At 52.3% G+C, this 13,688-nt stretch overlaps 1 protein-coding gene across 7 annotated transcripts in view; it reads right to left on the bottom strand.

Moving 5' to 3' along the window:
- Nucleotides 1-13,688, bottom strand: part of LOC144382953 (zinc finger protein 423-like) — an 87,890-nt gene that overhangs the window by 37,424 nt on the left and 36,778 nt on the right. For 4 of the 7 annotated variants that reach the window (XM_078097279.1, XM_078097283.1, XM_078097281.1 and 1 more), the window contains 15 exons: nucleotides 10,439-10,616; nucleotides 10,142-10,266; nucleotides 9,902-9,983; nucleotides 9,688-9,763; nucleotides 9,090-9,370; nucleotides 8,692-8,975; nucleotides 8,216-8,605; nucleotides 7,866-8,056; nucleotides 6,887-7,426; nucleotides 6,594-6,744; nucleotides 5,841-6,425; nucleotides 5,556-5,740; nucleotides 4,677-5,113; nucleotides 4,251-4,464; nucleotides 3,286-3,370 (listed from right to left, as the gene is read on the bottom strand). In XM_078097279.1, the coding sequence (XP_077953405.1) occupies nucleotides 3,286-3,370; nucleotides 4,251-4,464; nucleotides 4,677-5,113; nucleotides 5,556-5,740; nucleotides 5,841-6,425; nucleotides 6,594-6,744; nucleotides 6,887-7,426; nucleotides 7,866-8,056; nucleotides 8,216-8,605; nucleotides 8,692-8,975; nucleotides 9,090-9,370; nucleotides 9,688-9,763; nucleotides 9,902-9,983; nucleotides 10,142-10,266; nucleotides 10,439-10,616 (3,804 nt within the window). The remainder of the gene's footprint in view (nucleotides 1-3,285; nucleotides 3,371-4,250; nucleotides 4,465-4,676; nucleotides 5,114-5,555; nucleotides 5,741-5,840; nucleotides 6,426-6,593; nucleotides 6,745-6,886; nucleotides 7,427-7,865; nucleotides 8,057-8,215; nucleotides 8,606-8,691; nucleotides 8,976-9,089; nucleotides 9,371-9,687; nucleotides 9,764-9,901; nucleotides 9,984-10,141; nucleotides 10,267-10,438; nucleotides 10,617-13,688) is intronic. The other 3 variants (XM_078097280.1, XM_078097282.1, XM_078097285.1) reach the window with 1 other exon arrangement.

Raw genomic sequence — 13,688 nt, 5'->3', positions numbered from 1 at the left:
CCGACCAGCAAGGCGCTCTGGGCCACAACTACGGCTGTGCCGCGTTGGCACGGATACGCCGTTGGTGTTGGAAGCCGACTGCGATGGACAGGAAGCGGAGGTGAACAACAGGAAATGGAGGGAGAGTAGTGGGTGAGTGGGGGGGGGGGGGGGGGGATATGTTACCAAAGCATGGAGAGACTGTGTGTGTCAAAGTAAGGGTTGCATTCTCTATGCTAATTGCACATGTTTGCTGCGGACACACGTATGTAGTGTGTGTGTGTGTGTGTGTGTGCAGACATGTTCTGCACACACACGAAGCGAGGTGTCATGCTGTGAAATCTAGACTGAGGTGATTAGTAAAGCATTAGTGGCTGCGTGCAACACTCAGAACATGCTGTCAAGGACCTTATTTAGGGGTGTGTGCGCGTGCGCGTGCGTGGTCCTCACAACGACTCCATTTTGAATTTTTTCAAAGGGGAGGGTACCTTCTCACCGCTCGTTGTGCACACAGGATGTTTTCGTCTTCTTGCAGGAGTATTTTAAAGCTATTTGCTTATCTTCCTGGTTTGTTTTACACCCCTTCGCATCTGCCCCCTACATGACGCCCCCCTCCCCTCCTGCCCATCCTGGAAAAATGAACGCACACGGCTCTGTGATTACACACACATACACACAGGTGGGATATGCCCCCCAACCCAGACGCACACACACACACCCCCAAACAATACAAAGGCTGTTCTTTGTCTTTTAGGAACAACTGTATTTACACTGTAGCCGTGTTGGACATCACACAATAACTAACCTGTATCACACAGAATCCCCCCCCCCCCCCCCCCCCCCGGGGTCACACTGCGCCTTCTGATCTCGCGCCCTGGACTCAGCGAGCCAGCGGCAGACCCCCCCTCCCCTCCCTCCCTCCCTCCCTCCCTCGGCCAGTCAAAGCACGTCATCGTCAAAGACCGGATTGGGAGGCGTCGGCCGCCGTTTCACGATTTCCCGGCGACACTCAAGACGGGGATCGAGGCGCGGCGCCCTCGGCTGGTTTCCGCTGAGGCGTCCGAGCAGATCAGAAGTGACACGAGCACACCGGCCGGCGATGGAGTCGTCGAATGTGACTGAATGTGAACGAGGGCGGTGAGACGGGCCCCCCCAGCGCCCCCCTTCACTGAGGCAACGCGGGGAGGATTAAGGAGAGGAAGCGAACCGAAGGAAGGACGACACAGGAGAGGTGGCACGCTGTCATGTATCGGGCCGATACATACAATATATATATATATTATATATATATATATATATGGGTGGGGGAAAAAAAACGATTCTTCGATTTCTCTCGATTCTCTCTAGAACGATTCGGTCACGATTCAGAAAAGTTAATAATCGGAAATTTAAAAAAAAAGTCTGTCTCGCGTGAGATATTTGCTCGCGGAGCGTGAACTTCCTCGCTGGCGAGGTTAGTCTCTGCTGGCGCTCCAAGGTGTTTTCTACGCGCTCGCTGGTTTTCTTTTTGACAGTAAGGGGGCGGGGCCAGTCACCATGGTCACTACACCTGATTGGTTACAAACCCCGTCTTTGGATTGGCCGGAGTGATGCAGCCACACAACTATAGAAGCCCATTTACGCACTAAAGAAAAGGGATAGAAAGTCGAAATTATGAGATAAAACGTAAAAAAACAAACGCGCCCCTTCGGTAACCGTAGTGGAGCGTAGATGACAACCAGCTACAACCATCATTTACCATCATTACCGGCACATTAAGAGCAACGCGTCCAGCTCGCAGACCGGTCCGTCAGTCTGAATCTGAGTATCTAATAACTTTACTGAACTATGGAGAAACCTGCGCACATCTTACCTCATTATTTCCATTTTCCAAAAAGTCGATCAGTATTGAAAGTTGGCAAGATATTCACAGATATAGACTTTTTTTTTTATTTTACAAATACGGACCGGTCTGAGACTAAGAGCAGCTTTTTCTTCCTTTAAAAGAAAAATGAATCTGTTTAAATATATTTTTTATATCGGCTACTTCCGTATTGTGTTGAAATGCAAGCTGCATTGGTTCTTGCATCGTTGATAGAAAATCCTATTTGTGACAAAGATTTTTTTTCTCTTATAAAAAATTAAAGAAGGTAATTCATCTGTTGATTTTCTTTAATTATCAAATAAAGTAGGAAGTGATCAGCAACCTCTGAGTAGCAAACTCAGATTTGAGAAAATTTAGAAAATCGAGATGCATCGATAACCGTTTTATCGGTTTAGAATCGAATCGTTGCCCCCTGAAAACCTTTCTTCTTGATCTGTTGAACGTCTCAACTGCAATTATTCCAAATAAGATGTTTCTTTTAGTTATTTGTTCCCTCGGGGAGGGGAGATGTTTAAAAATGCCATAATAGAAAAAGTGAGCAAGGTCTTAAAAATAATTAAGAAAAAAAATAAATAAAAAAAGAACACAATTTTTTTAATGAATCTCTTCCACGTTGTCACACAGTTACGGTGTTGATTATCCAAAAACGTGTCACCAATGTGAGTGGGGATGTGCGTGCGAGTAAAACATTTACCATACTTGTGTTCTTTTATTTCAGAGAGTTTTTCCCCGTGTTTGTGTGTTAATCACAGGGGGAAGGATGTAAAAGTTACTCCAGCTGTACTTCGCCTTAAACTCTCTTCTCTTATGTCTCCAGACATTACTAGACAACTCAGAGCAACGTCAGCACACAAACACACACACACACACAAGGCTCTACCTCGGCTTCACACCCACACACACACACACACACACACACCTCAGAGTACACGGGCGGGGGTGCCTGTCAGGTGTGATTGTAGGGGTGCAGAGCGTCTGCTCCCCAGAAGGCCTTGCAGGTCCACCTCGTTAATCTCCATGACGACAGAGATGCTACGGCAGCAAATTAGTACGAGCCGAAAAAGCTGTGAGAGGGGAACCTCATAAAGAGAACGAGGACTCCAAACTACAGAGGCGGGTTTTATAATTGGCGCAGTCTTTTCTCAGCCCTCAACAGGCAATAATGGCTTCTCAGGGATTAAGTTTACCCAGATTATATAATGCACAAGTGTTCTTATTGCTCCAACAGTGCAGTTTGATCAGGGGTGGTTGTGTTTTATATCCACATTTGTTTCATCTAACAACAAGCCCACAAGTCAAAAGGAGCTCTTTATTATTTATATCACCTTTGTGCGGGAAGAAACACAATTTCAACAGTAGTGGTGTCAAAGCAAGGGAGGAAAAAAACTCACACACACGCACAAACACACACAAACTGAGTGGAAGAGCTGCGCCTCACTCACCGATCATGTGATTAGCGACATGGATCTGGATCTCCCGTTCCGTCTCAAACGTCATTTGGCATTTAATACACTGGTAGGTCTTTTTCTGAAAGACAAGTACACAGGAACAACGTAATAAGAGTGAGAATTTTTTATTTGCAAGACATGCAGATCAGGTCTCGCATGAATTAAGCGATGCCGAGCGCCCAAAAAGTTTGGGATTTGACCGAAAGGAAGAAAAACACAACCGTACACAGGAGAGACAGCAAAACTGACATGGGAGGGAGCGACCGTGATCACTCATGCACACACACATATGCAAAACACACAAAGGCCCCACTTCCACCATCTCTCTGCAGCTTCAGCCTGAGCGTTACATTACATGTCACACACACACACACACACACACACACACACACACACACACACAGAAATGTTGCTTTGTGCTGTTAGACTAAGCAGAAACAAAGGTGCAGGTAAGGCAGAGGGGCCTTAGGGGAACTGCTTCTGACACACACACGCAAGTACACACACACACACACTCACTCACACAAACACGTGGGGAGTCCCGGGGAGCCTGACTGTCAATACCAAGTAGAAGGAACAGCTCCCACAAAGCCTCAGCACGGCCCTACCGCAGGACCCAGTGGGGCTCGGCGGACACACACACACACACCGCCATGCACACGTATGAGAGTTACAGATACGAAAATGAGCCACACACACAGGTGCACACATACATACACACACCTTGTTCAACAGTCCCACAGTTCAGCAGACTCTCTCCCAAATGTTGTCTTTCTTATTAACGGCGAGTTTCTCCTACCTGACCGGGATCTCAGCTCAGCAGAGATATTGACAATTTAAGACGCAAATCTGATGCTAGCGGAGGTGTTTCTTATTTATTCTCACAGCCGAACTTCCTCCACATCTTGGCAGAAAGTTAACGGCGAAGAGGCGCTTCAATAAGATCGCCCTCGTCTCACCTTCGGTGCAGGCGAAGCCTCGGCCTTCTTTCCTGCCGCGCTGGTTTCGGGGCTGATCTCCGGGTGGTCGGCCTGGACGTGGCCCTCCAAGTCCTCCGCGCTCTCGAACTTTACGCCGCACTCCGGACACCTCAGCCCGGCCGCGGCCTTCTCTCCCTGCGCGTCCCCCGGCGTGGCGGGTCCCCCCAGGCTGGGGCTCTGGCCGTTCGTGCCCCTGATTTGGTTGAACATAGGACGAGTTTGAGCAGTGATATTGACGATAATTCATTTGCCGAGCTACGCTCAACCCAAACATCCTCTCCTCCGAGGCTTCCCTGCAGGTAAAAGGGCCAAATCTAACATCAAACCTGGTAAGAGCGCGTGATAAATGTGTTGTCTGTACGAACACACGCCATTATCCTCGGGCGTTGACGGCTGCCCACCCACCTGCTCATGCAGCCAGCACACAGCCCATACGGCAGGCCGTTAACGTCCAGCTTCACCAGCTCCCCTTTGTTCTTGAAGTCCTTCAGGCAGAAGGCGCATTTGTAGAGCTTGTGCAGCTGCCCATTGGGGGACGAGGACGCCGACCCGTTCCCTCCTCCTCCTCCTCCTCCTCCACCGTTCCCGCCTCCTCCTCCTCCTCCTCCCGCGGCTCCTCCCAGCGAAGAGCCGGCGGAGAGCTTCTGCATGTGGAAGGTGCCGTGGATCTTCAGCTCCAGGGTGGAGGTGACGGTCTGCATGCAGACGACGCAGCGGAAGCCGGTGAGGGAGTTGCGGAGGTCAGGGTGCATCTGGCAGTGCTCTATAAACTCCTCCTCGCTCTGCAGGGGCATCTTACAGATTCGGCAGGTACCCGTGTCCAGGCTCTTACTGTGGGTCACCTGCAGAGAGGGAATATGAACAGAACATAAACATAATGATGCAAAAAAAAAAGCGTTTTTAGTTTTTTCTTTTGGAGGATCTTTCATCAAAGCATAGAAGCACGCGGACTGACTGTGGCGGCATCACACGCTACCATTTTTGAATACTTGTGTTTTTCCTGTAGTGCGGTGCAGCACAAATTGCCTCTCTTAGGACAGTTTAACGCTCTAAATTCAAAAGCAGCCACAGACGCCTCTGCATCAAAAGGAGGACACAAAGCAACACGGAAGTAACGGCAAGAGAGAAACAAAAGAAGACGAGCAGCGTTTTTTTTTTTTTTTTATACCGACGAGGAAACCCACTGACTGCACCTCCCTGCGCGTAAAAACCTGCCGACGACGACGATGCCGAAGCCTGGACAACCCCCAAACACATGCACATGCACCGGCCTGAGAGCAGCACCTTGTGTTCAGTGAGGGTGAGCAGAGAGGGGAAGCGCTCGCCGCATATGGGACACATGTAGTGCTTGGCGGGCCCGCGGTGCGTCTGAGCGTGCTCGCGGAGCCCGTTCTCAGAGAAGAACGTCCTGGAGCACACGTTGCACTTGTGGTTCCCCTTGATGAAGTCGGCCTTCTTCTTTCGAGAACCTGGTGTGTGTGAAATCGCTTTTATCATCATCATCATCATAGAACACATACAGAGGATCATTTTTTGTGTTTTCCCCCTAAGGTATAAAAAAAGTCTTACAAGCGTCATCATCTCCCGGTCGGATGTTGTGGTCGCGCAGTCGGTGGTTCTGCAGCAGCGACTCCATGGTGTAGGCGGCACCGCAGATATCGCAGGCGTACATGGGCTCCGAGTTGTCCAGCTCCTCCTCCCCCCCGCTCGCCTCGTGGCTGTTGGCCGCGTCTCCCCCCTGGCCAGCTCCTCCTCCCCCCGCCACGGCGTTCTTCAGCAGCATGTTCTGCAGGTCGGCCTGTTCGGCCGCCGCTACCGTCGCTCTTTCGGCGCCTCCTGCGCCGCCGCCGCCGCCACCACTTCCTCCTCCTCCTCCTCCTCCTCCTCGCTTGGAGGTCTGAGCCAGCCCGTTGGGTGTCCCGTTGTGACTCCCGCCGCTCCCGGCGCCGGCGCCGGCGCCGTTGCCGGTGACGCTGCCGCCGTCGAAGATGCAGTGCTTCTCCCTCAGGTGTCTCTCCAGCAGCGGCATGGCTTGGAAAGCTTTGCCGCAGAAGCGACACGTGAACTTCTTGCTGTGTGTGGTGATGTGGCATTGGAGCTCCACCTCGGTCGCGAATGTGTCGCCGCAGAAGATGCACTTCCGGGGCTTGAGTCCTGTGAGGCAGAGGTTGGATGAACATGTGCAGATTCGAGCCCAATCGACCCAATGTGACGGTCGACTTTTGTTTTACTTCATTACTACATTTTCTTTCCGTTTTACTATCGCTACCCAGCATTTCCACTGAAAATAAGCGCGTCACCCCAGGAAAAGATTTACAGTACCTGCTCCCAGCCCCCCTGGGAGGCCCGACCTTTGGCCCAGGTGGTTGTGCTTGACGTGGATCTGAAGATCAGACTCCTTCCTGAAGTCCCAGGCACAGGCCGTGCAGCGGAACAGCTTCTTCTCATTGCTATGCTTCACTGCTAAATGCACCTAAATGGCAGAAAGTAGAGTGCAGGGGGGGGGGGGGGCAATTGAAGTCGGTGGAATTTCAATGGTCGTTGCATTAATGTATTCAGTTCCCCAAAATGAAGAAATTAGGTTACGCCCAAGGGACGGAATACATTTAATTCACCTGTATGGAGACCTTGGAGTCAAAGACCTCCTGGCAGAGCGTGCAGTGGTACAGGACAAACGTGTGCATGTCCAGCAGGTGTTTCTGCAGGTCGTCTACCGAGGAGAACTGCTTATCGCAGCTCTCGCACACATACTGCGTCGACGTGGTGGTGTAGTGCACCGTCAGGTGCTGGAGCAACGCCTCCTGGGATTCGAAGTCCTCCTTGTTGCACTGCGGACAGGACTGGCGCCTCAGCAGCATCTCCAGGTGGGACTTCAGGTGGGCCTGGAAAGCCTCAAAGCTGGAGAAGCGCAGGTCGCACTGGTTGCACGGGTAGTCGCCGTTGCTCCCCGCCGAGGGGGTGAGGTCCCCGCCCAGCCGGTGGCGTTTCGGGGAGGAGACCTCTATGTCGGAGGAGGCGGGGCTCAGGTCGGCTACCTTTGCCTGCCGTTTGTTGTTGGCCAGCGGGATGTTCTTGTGGTTCTCCTTGATGTGCTTGGTGAGCTTGAGGAGCGAGCCGAAGATGGGCGAGTTGGTGCAGTAAGGGCAGGAGTAAACCTGTGCATGGACAATGACTCTGAGATTATTACACAGTGACAAAATACTCGTTTAGTCTGTCTCTCTTTTTGGAGAAAAAGGCCGTATTGAATGACAGGAAGAAGAGAAAAACAGAGAGACTGTAAGTCATCATGAATAAAGCAGAGGAGTAATACATTTAATGTAGTTAAATAAAATATGATGAGATTTCCAGACTAGTCCAGCAATTAGTCGTCGTAACGGCTGACTTGGAAAAATAATTCATGTCGTAAAATGATCAATTTTATGAGCAGCGTGCATCATTTAACAACATAATACAACTTTAACAACTTAATTGGACTCGTGACGCAGCAAAGAAAACAGCGTAATTAAAAAAAGGAAACGGCTTATTGTTTATTAGCCCACACACAGCTTGGTAATGACGTCAGTCAGGCATTTCAGGCAACTCTGAAAATCTCACCTCCATGAAGGACTGCGACGACGTCTGCAGTACGGGAGACTCCAGTTTGGCCGCCGCTCCCCCGGATGAAGCGCCGCCGGCGCCGCCCCCCGCGACGGAGGCGCAGTGTGTCTGCTGGATGTGTTCCGTCAGCGACGACTCCGTCAAGAATCCCATGGAGCACTGGTTGCAGAAGAAGGCATGGTTCCCTTCTAGAAAAGGAGGGATTAAGTTGCATTGTTTGTTTACATCAAATTGCACGTGTGATGTATATATTACAAAGTTCCCGTTCCGGAAAACGATACCAACCCCTTTTAACAAACAATGCACCTAAGTCACTTTCCATTGTTTAGCGTTTGCTGACTACACACCTAATGTGGTGGACCCTGCCACCATCCCACCAGGCAGGCAGTGCGACCCCCTGATGTGCTCCTGTAGAGAGTTGATGTCTCCAAACATGTCCGGGCAGTAGTTACAGTGGAACGCCGTGACGTTGGCGAACTGCAGCAGGGGGAAAGCCGCCGCCGCCGCCGCCACCGCGCCCACGGCCCCTCCGCCGGCACGGTGAGCTTTGCGCACGTGTTCGTTGAGGTTGTAGAGCGTGGGCAGCGTGTCCAGGCAGAGGTGGCACGTGTGGCTCTGCTGCGGCTTGTCTGCGTGGATGGTCTTCAAATGGATCTCCAACACCGCCAGGCTGTGGAAGTCTCTCTTTGAGCAGTACGGGCAAGAGTACGTCACTTTACCCCAGTTGGCTCCTCCCCCTGTGGACATGGGCAGACAAACCCGCCGGATTAGAAATGCGCGGGGATGACCCGAAGGTTTGAACCGACCGCACACGGCGCCGCACCTCCACCTTTGTGACTGAGGGTAATCCCGATGTCGTCCACGGACTCCATGCCTCTCCTGCGCAGCCGCTCGATGCCCTGGCTGGGCTTGAGGGTGGAGTCCGGCGTGGAGCCCCTCTCCAGGCTGGCGCTGGAGTCCGGAGTGGCCGAGCTCATTGAGGCCACGCTGCCCAGCGCCGGGTCGGGACTGGCAGCGCTGTGATTGGAGGAGTCCGGCTGGCGGTGGCTGTCCAGGTGGCAGTAGACGTCCTCCACGGACGGGAATTGCTCCAAACAGACAGGACATCTGAGGCGTGGGAGGGATTAGAGTTCAACGCAAAGTCACACACCACCATTGCACTTGCATGATGAACAGCGGGCGTAACGGTTACGCCCGCTTGAAAAGGCAACGCCGCCGTACTTGTGTTTGCGGTTGGCGTGCTGCGTCTCGATGTGCGTGAGGAGGGAAGCCTCGTCGAGGAAGATCTCCGGGCAGTGGATGCACTGCAGGTCGGCCCGGTCCGACAGCTGGGGGTGTCTGGTCAGCACGTGCTTCTCCAGCTCGTCCGTCAGGCCGAACGTCTCCTCGCAGTAATCGCACATGTACAGGTCCTGCTCCAGGTCGACGTCTCCTCCCGCTCCCTTCTTCCCTCCGTCCCGCTCGCTCCTCAGGGCCAGGTGCTCTCGGTTCTTGCGGTGAGCCTGCCGCAGTCAGACGAAAAGGCAAAAAAAAAAGAAGCACGTGTTGAAAAACATTCTGTCTGAAAGGTTTTGCGTGATGAGAAAAACCTTGTGTGCAAGTTAAACGGACACGTCAATGCAACTGTAGCTTATTTTGAAAATTGTACCGGCAACAATGCAACTACGTGGCGGTCCTGATATCAGATTTTGAACTACACAATAATCAGCGGCCATACAAATATACAATGATGATATTAAGGCCATATCTAAGAGAATATGGCAGCAGCGACAAGCGGTTTTAACAGTTATATTAGATAAAACATGCAACAGTTGTTTACCTGCATGTGGCTCTGCAGTGACGAGGTGGAGGAGAAGCCACGCTTGCACACACTACACTTAAAGGGTTTGCTGGAGCTGGAGGTGTGAAGAATTACACACAAATAAACAGGAATCCGAAATCAGTCAAATAAAACACTAGAATCAACAGTGGAAAGAAGGAGAAATGAACTCCAGAGAGTTTGTAATCAAGCGGTTCGGGAGCGGTGAAGTTACCTGTGAGTCTTCAGGTGGATCTTCAGGTGATCAGAGCGGGAGAACGCAGCTTCGCACTCCTGGCAACTATACTTCTTGTCTCCTGTGCCAATAAGCACAATAACGAGAGGTGATTTGATTAAACATATACATACAAATACACACCGCAGAACAAACGAGAAGGTGTCCTTTCCACAATCGACGCTCCCCCAAACCGACCCACTGGTCGTTTCCATGCCGACGCGCCTCCTCGGCATCTACCTGTGTGGAGCTTGACGTGGCGGTCTCGGCTCCTCTTGTGCTTGAACAGGCGGCTGCAGAAGGTGCACTTGAAGGGCAGCTTGTCGCTGTGGATCTGCTCGTGGCGCTTCAGGTAGCTCAGGCGGCTGAGGGGAACCAACGGGAAACACCTTTCAGTCACGATGCGCACATTGACATCCGGCATGCGCGAGGAGGCATCCGAACCGCGCACGCGCGTGCGGCCTACCGCCTTAACGACGCCGCCCCGCCTCCTCGAGCACCGAGGCGGAGCCGGCGGGGCGAGGGAGAGCGCTCTACCTGAAGGACTTGTCGCAGAACTGGCAGGGGTACGGCAGGCCGGCGCCTCCCTCCTCCTCGCCGCCGGTGGCCATGCCGAGGTCGCAGCAGCCGTCGGGCATCTGCGAGGGCGACGCCACGTCTTTGCTGGAGGGCGAGGAAGGCACCCAGGAGAGGCCTGCTGGGTCATCGTCACCATCTGACGGCAAAGGGAAACGAGACGATTTGAGAACGAAGAAGAAGAAAATAAAAAAATGAAGAGGCCTTGGATTCATCCGCGGCAAGAAAACACACACAGACATAGTTTGTACACAGCTGCAGGATTTGTAGAAGAATAAATAACAGTAAAAGACAAGAAAAAAAAAGTGGGGGTAAAACAGGAAGCATTATTAAGAAGAAGTTGCGTCTTCCTTGGAAGCCAGAAGGCGGTGTGCGTCCTCCGGGAGTTCAAATGAGAGAACGGGAATATGAACTAAAAAATAAACACATTTATCCTGGTTACACACACACACACTCGCGGAGGAAAAGGAAGATGGCAGAGATAAAAAAAAGAGAGAACGAAAGAGAAGAGCGAGACTCCGGCAGCAGCAACATCTAAATAGAAAGCTCCAAGAACTGTGTATCCCCAACGGAGCCCGGGAATAAGGACAGAGTGTATTTTCTCTCCCTTTATCCTCCCTCTGCAGCCCCCCCCCCCCCCCCCCCCCCCACCTCCCCTCCTTCACCTCCCGTCCCTCCGTCCGTCCCCGGGGACCATAGATCCGCCTCATCATATTTTCATTAGGGCCTCGGCAGATTGAAACGTCGGAAAAGCGATTAGGAGACGTGGAGAGCGGAGCGGAAAGATGGCGATATTCACTCCTTTTATCTGTCATACATAGGAGATTATGCATTGCTCTTCCCCCTTCTCCCTCTCTCCCCCCCTCTCCCGTGCAGTCTGGCGCTCGGTGGCGACAAAAAGGCCACGACTCCTTTAATAGACACTTCAGAATGGATTTGATGCAACAAAAGGGCGAAGTGAATGAGGCTCGATATTGTTCTTTGTGCGCTCTGTGAGGCTGTTTAGCATTCGCCTGAAAAATGTAAAGAAGAGCGCAAGCGAAGGGGGGAGTGTTTCCTTTGCTTTTATCTGCTAGTTATATCAATTAGGCCGGCAGCAAATCAAAGAGAGAAAATAAAGAAAGCAGAGTATTTGGACGAGGCCGACGCGTCTGCAAATGCAAACACTCACGGCACATGAGACACGTGCGGAGGAGAAGCTCCTGCTGGTAATTTTAAAAAACCTCTCCGATGCATCGTTTTACTTCAACCTACAATCTCGTGCGTGTGCGTGTGTGTGCGTGTGTGTGTGTGTGTGTGTGTCTGGCCCACTGTGTATTACGCCTCGCAGAGAAGGGGGGGGGGGTGGAAAAACGGATCCTTGTGATGAATCGATTGCAGAGAAAGTGCACTGCGATGAGCAAATAAAAAAGCAGCGGCAGGGCGGGTGGGGGTAAAAAAAGAAAGATATGACTAGAAGCTAGTAAAAAAATAAGATGTAGGTATACGGAAAATAGAGATACTGGCGTGCAGCCTAAAAAGGGACGGCGAGAGGGAGGGAGAGAGAAAAGGTGAGAATAAGAGGGAGATGGATTATGGGAACATGAGACTTTCCCCCAATCAGAAAGTCATCGAGTTTCATCAAAATAACACAGGCCTCCACTTTTATTCACGTAGCCCTCGACCTACAAACCTAAAGTCAGGTCGGATGACCCGCGCGGTGATCAGCGACAGTAAAGATGCCGCCTCCTACTGGGAGGAAAGGTGGCTGCTGGGAAAAGGGACACGAAGCTAAAATTAAAAAAATCGCTAACGGGACCATTTGTGGGACTGAACGTTTTTAGAATTGAAGTTTTAAACGTCGAACAATCCCTGTGAATGAAGCGCGTCGCCCCCTCGAAAAAACAAACACGGGGAAAGTGTCTCTTCACGGGGACACGCGTGTGCCATTACACACACACACACACACACGTGTGAGTCAGTCATGGTAGAGTGTGTGCGCTGACGAGGAGACACACAGGGTGAAAAGGAGGAGATCGAACGAGAGGGAGAAAACGCTTTTTCGAGGGGCATGTAGAGCGGGAGACGGGGGAGACGGGGGTGTTGAGAAAGAAGGAGGGGAGGGGTGGGGGAGATTAGCGTCATTAAAGAGCCCTAATCCTCTGACTAGCGTGGCCGGCGCTAAAATGGAGGATCACACGGCTTTTTAACGGGGCCCTTTGTCAGCCGGGCCGCGAGGGGACCTGGCGAGACGAGGCCGAGCGGCAGACTGGGAGAAGCCGGAGGACGAGGATCGGGGGTGGGGGAGGAGGGGGAGGGGGGGGGGGAGGAAGACGTCAATGAAAAGTTAAATTAGAGAAGAATCCTCGAGAGACGCCGGGGAGGGCGAAGAAAAACAGGGAAGAAGAAGAAAAGTAGCTGGGGGGGGGGGGGAAGAAACTGGCAGGAGCAGGCGGACGCCGACACACGCTGTTCAAAACCCCCGTCTCCTTCTCCTCCTCCTCCTCCTCTTCTTCTGTTCTTCTCTGGCGAATGAAAGGCAAGGAGAAGGTGCAGGGAGGAGGACCGGCGGGGCCCCCGACTGCTCCGCCGCCGCTTTATCTCTCGCACTGCAGTCCTCTCTCTCCTTTCCCCGTCCGTTCCCTCTATCCGGCATCCTTCCCTCTGTCCCCAGCAGTCCCCCTCCTCGTCGGTCTTCATCTCTCTTCCACTGCCTCCCTCCCTCCCTCCCTCCCTCCCTCCCGTCCCGTCCGTCCGTCAGCTTTCATGTTGCTACTCATTATAGCGTTGACATCTCTCCATCCGTCCCTCCCCTACCGGTGTTGGCCTTCACCCCTGTGTTCTCGCGCCTGGACGGGACCGAGGGAGAGGAGGGGGACAGGGGGACGCTCCAGATGGACGGACTCTGAACTCCAGAGGAGAGGGGGGGGGAGACGGCGACATGAAAGGGGGAGAAAATGAAGGAGAAGAAAAGGAGAAACCAGGGGTCTGTAATGAGAAATGGAAGAAGAAGAAGAAGAAAGAAAAAAAGTCCAGAAAGGAACTAAACGGACCACCCGAGTCCACCTGAACGGGCAGACGCACACAGACGCACACAGACACACACACACACGCACAGCCCGCATGCCTCTCTAATAGGCCAGACAGTGTGGCAACGTGTGGAGGACGCAGCCTTGGTGGAACACTCTAATGAAGAGACACACACGCTGATCAATCTCTCTTCATGTTTCTG

This window comes from Gasterosteus aculeatus, chromosome Y (genome assembly GCF_964276395.1).
Source record: "Gasterosteus aculeatus chromosome Y, fGasAcu3.hap1.1, whole genome shotgun sequence".
NCBI classification, from domain to species: Eukaryota; Metazoa; Chordata; class Actinopteri; order Perciformes; family Gasterosteidae; genus Gasterosteus; species Gasterosteus aculeatus.
Note: the sequence above shows the minus strand (reverse complement) of the source record. Positions and strands in the feature narration are given on the sequence as shown.